Source organism: Glycine max, chromosome 9, assembly GCF_000004515.6.
Source record: "Glycine max cultivar Williams 82 chromosome 9, Glycine_max_v4.0, whole genome shotgun sequence".
Lineage (NCBI taxonomy): Eukaryota > Viridiplantae > Streptophyta > Magnoliopsida > Fabales > Fabaceae > Glycine > Glycine max.
In genome coordinates, this window is record NC_038245.2 from 41,021,331 (window position 1) to 41,028,205 (window position 6,875).

The 6,875-nt window shown below is 28.9% G+C and overlaps 1 protein-coding gene across 3 annotated transcripts; it reads right to left on the bottom strand.

Annotated features, from left to right (window-relative positions):
- Positions 1 to 1,799: 1,799 nt before the first annotated feature.
- LOC100810504 (protein C2-DOMAIN ABA-RELATED 4) lies at positions 1,800 to 3,680 on the bottom strand. Of its 3 annotated transcripts, none has more exons than XM_006587409.4 (4): positions 3,526 to 3,676; positions 3,162 to 3,313; positions 2,717 to 2,812; positions 1,800 to 2,283 (listed from the first exon to the last, which is right to left on the bottom strand). In XM_006587409.4, the coding sequence occupies exons 2-4, from the start codon at positions 3,303 to 3,305 to the stop codon at positions 1,993 to 1,995; spliced, it is 531 nt and encodes a 176-aa protein (XP_006587472.1). In that variant the 5' UTR covers positions 3,306 to 3,313; positions 3,526 to 3,676; the 3' UTR covers positions 1,800 to 1,992. The 3 variants fall into 3 exon arrangements, with proteins under 3 accessions (XP_006587472.1, XP_040860935.1, XP_014617720.1); XM_041005001.1 differs by having other exon boundaries at positions 3,162 to 3,358; positions 3,526 to 3,575; XM_014762234.3 differs by lacking the exon at positions 2,717 to 2,812 and having other exon boundaries at positions 3,526 to 3,680.
- Positions 3,681 to 6,875: the final 3,195 nt, after the last annotated feature.

Consider the following 6,875-nt stretch of genomic DNA (forward strand, 5'->3'; position numbering starts at 1 on the left):
TGGGTTTCTAAGGAGCCGTCAAAGGAAGAGGTTGATCAATGTCAACGGAGCACGAAAAATATAAGGTGAGAAAGGACCCAATGAGCACTATGGCGCCATAGACTGATGTTGGGAAGGTGACCTCAAGTTTTGTGACACCCTCTATCCTATACATATATGTGCTAATAATATAAGGAATAATAATTTATAATTAATTAAAAATTTTTAAACACACATTTAAATAAAAGTCTTTCAAAAGGATAAAAGGCTCACAGTCAATTTTCTAGCATCATAAAATGACTGTCAAATAAATACTAAAATCATCTCGGCTTAAAACAAGGTCGTTGAAGACTTCATGCAATTAACATAGAAACTTATGTCACAATGTCACATCCTATCAGAGCATTGTGTCCCAACGTCCTTCAACACAAGGTTCCTTAAAGTCATTTACCTAATCATCTGCTCCCCGAAACACAAAGTTTGAGATTATCACAGGATCCAAAAACAAACAACACACAGGGAGTAAGTCATCACATTCCTAACTAATAGAGAAATAAGACAACTAGATATACATATCATATAAATGAGAAACAACTTACTTAAACATAACACGTAATTTCACCACTGTCATTTAAAAATCATTTTTCAATCATCAATCATATTACACATGAATCACACACTTTGATCAAGACACAATAACACTCATCAATTTCATAATAAACAATTAGCAAACATTATACAACAGTTATGCTAAGACTCAAGCCTATATGCAATGTGGTACCATGTCAACGAAATTGAGAAGAAGAGAAGGCTTAGAAGCTATCGTCAGTCTGAAAATTGACCTAACATTTCTCTATTTATAACTAAAATACTCACAACCTATTATTTACTCTATTTTTTTTAGCTAATAATATCAGTAAAATAGTTGTTGTACCATGCAAGTGCTAACTGTTTGAAAGCTTCTTGGATGACTTCGAAATTGTTAAAGATATGGAATAGAGAAAGACACTTGTGATAACATTTCTCACATGGTTTTTCTTTCCCTTGAAAATCCTAAGTAATAATTGAACCACCACAATTTTAACAAAAATTAGCCGATTGCTCACACCTACCAAAATTGGTGTAAGATCATTTTTATCCATACTGGCTAGATGGAAAAAACAACTAAGAATGAGAAAATGGAAGATTAGTTTAATTTATAGGCACATGTAAAATTGTTTATATTATCAATTAATCAGAATAGTGATAAGTGTGACTTTTTTTATAGTTATTAAAAAGTCAACAAACTTATAAACATAGCAATCTATAAATAGATGGCATTGTATAAATCTTTTACACTATAGATTGTTTACTCTTTAAATATTTGTGAAAGGTGTGATGCAAACTGCAGACTCAGTTAAAAGTAGCACTCAATGGAAATCATTTATGTCTTTCCTCTTTGAATACATATAATTCCTTATCATGATTGCTTTACACAATACAATATTAATGTGATTTTTAATCTTTCATCCCATTTACAAATCAAATACAACATGAAATTAAAACTTACATCAAGATACAAACCACTGTCCTTTCAATTTTTATTAGGAAAGTAATAAGTACACCTAATTCATTTGTGAAAATAATTTAAACCACTTAAATAGTGTCAAGTGAAACAAGTTTACAATCAAATGATGACAAAGATGATGCAGTTACTGTTTGATCTAGAGTGGAAGTGTGCAACATTATTCTTTTTATCATCTTTTGAAGCGTAAGTGACATGCAGATTTCATTTAGGAGATGGGACCAAATCAATGCCTCCATCCCCTTCCAAAACACACTGAGACCAGAACCAGAAGATAAATTTTTAAACATGAAAAATTACAAGTTCTAAACTGTACTAATACATCACATACATTCCGGGAATAAACACAAGTTCAGTAATTTGTTCCTCAACAAGTCTTAGAGTCCAAGGCAAAAGCCAGCTTATATGCATGAAGTTGTTAATACACAAACACCTCATAAGTCATAAGATCATAAACCCTTAGAACCAGGAAGATCAATCCACTGCAATTGGATTTCCACTTCACCACACTCCACATTTTGCAATCTAAGGATCATATCTTGGACAACCTTGCCATTGCTATAAGTTATGCAGCTCTCGTCTGCCAGGCAATTATGCTTGCTTGGTTGTATTCTTGTGACTACAGTACCATTTGGAAGGCCAGTTAAGTTCATCTTCAAGGCCTCTATAAAGGGAAAGATGTCAAATTCTGCATCTCCCATTTTGTCATCTTTGCTAAAAGTGTCATGGTCATACACAGTCTGCAAAATCAGAAAGGATCATCAACCAATGAGCAGTCTAATTATGATGAACCAAAATTGATGTATCCTAACATCATATATTAGAGAACAAATTAGTACCTACGTTTGAGGATTGCAAACAGGATTTTACTTTTCAAGGCATGGCAAATGTAATGCAGAACAATTCATGAAATTTACTACAATTACTCAATCACAGATAACAATGTTCAGGGGTGTTGTGTAGATTGTGAACTCATTCTCACTTTTGTTATCATGAAAATAACTTGTTTTTCCAAAATATAGAGGCAAGAAAAAACATGATTAACTTCTCATATTAACAACTTGTCTCACCAACCCTAAACAAAAAGGAAAAAAAATCTACAACAGCCTCTTTTAACAGAACTGAAGTTTTACAAACTAGAAAAAAAGACATTAACCAATTCATTCACTTTACCAGTTTAATTTTGTGATTCGGATTTATAACAGAAAGAGTAAGGTCTTCATTCCACTCAGGATTCACATCCTTTTTAATCACACGAGTCTTTAGTTTCTGCAAAAAAAAAAAAAAGTTGGGGGGTTCACCAATCAATCGTCATTGTTTGTAATTAGACAAGATCTACCATGACATAAATATTGCATTCAAATCACTAGAATTAAGAACTATTGATGACAATAACACGTACACCCATGTCATCATCATCATGCAAGTCAAACATCAATTAAAACATGCACAAATTAAGAACTTTTCATCCACCCCAACCCTAAGAAATAAAAACATTGATATCCTTAAAAATTAAGAAAAGGGAAACAAAATTCTCCAAAATTGAATAAATGGGGCAACAAAGATAACCAAAAAGATTAAATTTTTAAAATAAAATTAGAAAAGTGAAGAAGAAAACCTGGTTGTACATCTTGATGACAACATAAGGGTCGCTGCTTCGAACATCACGAACGGCAAGGTTGACACCACGCTTCACGCGAACCCTCAAAAGGCCAAGCAGATTCTCCATCAGAGACTTTGGTGTTGAATCTGATTCCTCCATTTCTTTTCCTTTTATAATAATAATATTAATATTATATAATAAGATAATACTTTCTGTAAAACAACCAACACAGAACACACCCATTCATGAGTAAATGAGTTATTACTATTATATCAAATGAAAATTAATTAATGGTTTAATTTAATCTGTGGTTATTATGTTGTTAATTCTAAAATGGAAATGACAATAAGAAAAAGACGAAGGTGCAAGTGGGACCCACCAGAAATGGGATTTTGGTTCTGGAAGGAGAAAGAGAAACCTTATTAACATAACATGAGAAGAAGGAGAATGTGATCTTTGAATTGTATTTTTGTTTTGTTATTGTGGTGCTTGTGTGTTTTTTTTTGCATGGGGAAATGAATGAGAGGTGAAGGCTGTTTTGGTTTTGGTTTAATTTGACTTTTAAACAGTTGGATTGGATGCATATGGCATCCCATCAACCAACCTGTCCGGCAATCACCGTTTTTTTTTAATTATTGTGTAAAAAATATTATAAAATAATTGTATTTTAATTTTTTAATATAACACTAATGTTTATTTTTAATTATAATCTTTATAATATTAATAGAAGATAAAAAAATCTATAAATAAACTAACGATGATATAAAAATATTTTTGTAAATTATTGGTCTCATTTTTTTTATTTATTTTTCTTCTTATTATGTGTCAATAATTTAGGATAATAATTATTTTGGAACGAAAGTAATAATAATAATTTTATTTAATATCAATTTCAGGGTTTTTGAATGTAATTATAATTTGTACATTAAAAAATACTTTTTAATATATAATCTATAATTTAGTTAAATTTTTAATAGAGACAATTTATAAATAAACATGAGAATTATAGATTGAAAAGGATAAATAATTTAAAATATTGATAATAATAAAAGGGAAGTAGTTTGAGAAAGAAATATTTTAGGTAGTTAAATTAAATTAAATACAAAATAAAAAATTAAAATAAAATAATTTGACCGTGTCATCTATAAAAAATTATTATTTATGATAAATTTATTAATTTTAATAAAATTATCTTAAAAGTTATATCAATAATAATTTATAACAGATAATACTATAAAATTATTTTACATTATTAATGTATCACCATTAAATTTTAAAAAAATCTCTTAAAAATATTTTTTAATAAAAATAGTTTCTAAAACCATTGTTATTTAAATTATAAAAATTTGGATTTATGACATAATGAAAGATATTTAACTATACCAATATGATATGATTAGTTATTGTTCCATTGGATCATATAATTTTTTTTTAGTTTAAAGCTTCAGTTGAGTTAATTATGTAGATGATAGACATCTAATAACTTCGAGTTAAGTGAATTCACCTAAAAAAAGAAAAGTGGAGTTAAGTGATTGAAGTAAGACTGAATTACATAAGGATTTTTTTATTTTTATTTTCTGTTTTTATTTTTTGAAAATTGGTTTCATTTTTAAAAGATTAGAATTCTAGAAACATGTTTGATTTAACGTCTTATTTTATGTTTTCAAGAAATAAAAACACTAAAAATTTATGATATATTGACTTCTTATCTTCTTGTATTTTTAGATTTGTTTAAAATTACATTATTTATCAGTGCATTTTTATTTTATCCAAGATAAGTGAAAACATGATTTTATTATTTTCATTTTCTGGTTCGTTTGAGAAAATATGTATACCGAAAATGTTTTCAAACATCCAACCAGATACATTTCCATCAATATTTTCTATCTTCAGTGAAAATTAAAACAAAAAATGATCAAATTAAACACCCCCTAAACTTTTCACTTTACACAAATCTCCTAACTTTTTCTTTTTCGTTTCTCTTACAGTTGCACCCTCTTTCCCTCAAACGGTGTTAACTCAGTTTGCTTGTATGGTCACGTGATTGGCACGTTATTTGAAAAAAGAAGTTATCTCCAAAACACATCTTCCTAGAGAGGCACATCAAGCAAAAGAAAAGAAAAATAGCAGAAGCACAACACCAAATTGGGTTCAATGAACAACAAATTGATCACCACCACCCTTCTTTCTCTCTGAACCGTTTGTTGTTGATTATTGTTCTTCCTTGCCTTCACTGAAATGTAAAACCCATCATCACCACAAACACCATCAAATTGCAAAGCAGTCCCCAACAATTTCCAACACTCTCCATAAAGTAAATAATGAAGGAAAATGTGGTATGGTTAAGGAAAAAAATGACCCAGATTAAAAAAACCATGTCTTTTTTATATTTTCCAATTAAGAACGATGAAACCAAAGTATGATTAAAAAGGGATTCTTGTAGTACGAGGTTCTCAGCAAAAGAGAATTTCTTTTCAATTTGGAATTAGAAGATTACAATACTGATGTGATGATGAAAATCTAAAAATGAGACAACGAAGAAGCATAGCATATACAAAACCAAGAAAGGATATGGAGGAAGAAGAGCTTGTGGGGTTTGTGCACGACTTCATCAGCAACATCACAAGATTCGGCAAAACTCATCTCATTTTACTTTGTTTGAATGCAACACTGTATATCATATTCTTGATAGGGGTCATAACAAATAAATTGTTATACACCCATTTTTTTTTTCTTTTTCAATCTTCTCATTAATGTGGTGGCAGTGGTGCTAGCTAGGTGCTTTTCACTTTTGGTAATGCCACGTAAACAACCATTAAATTAAAGATACACTATAGTTGTTTTGATTGCATATGAAATTTTGCCAATTATGTATTTTGACAGTGAATGCTGCTGTAGCTTTATTTTGTTTCAGATTCCAAACACAGTCGAAAAACCAAAACTTTTAAACCAATTTTGTTTCCAGCTCAAAATATCTCATAGCAGGTATCTCTCCTTTGATTGCTTTTTCCTGCCTTTGTAATTCATCTCCCGCTTAAGCAAAACAAAATTCTCATCTCTAGGAAGTGCTTATATATAAATTAGAATCCATAACTCAGAGTGATAATTCTCTCTTCCTGTCTTTAGGAAGTGCATTTCACGTATTTTTTCTACAATTAGCCAAAAAAAAAATTACCTCTTTATTTTACAAAAATAATAATAATTTATTATAAAACTTTGTCATATAAATTCTTGATTTTGTTAACTATCTATCTATTTCAATATAAAAAATAATCTAATATTATAATTTAAATTATTTATTATAAAACTAAAATATAATTTATATACTTCAAAAATTTTATTTATTATGAACTTTAATTATAAACAATTTTAAAATATTTATTTATTATCATAAATATAATTATGAAAAATAATATTTATATTGTGTATATCATCTTCACAAGCGTTTACTGCTTCTGACCTTAGAATGTGTACTTACAGTTACAGGCTTTTGCACTTTTTCCATTTTAGATTAAGTTAGCGCTTAGCACTATATGAACACTACTTCAGTTTCATTCTTATATTAATATTAATATCTAATATTATACCGCCACCATTATGTGGACACCATTGTTTACAATCATTGAAATAAATAGTAAAGAATGGTAATGTAAGGGTAATAAAAATATATAAGTTTAAAAACATTAAGACGATAATATTATAGTAATGTGATATATGAAATACTAAAAA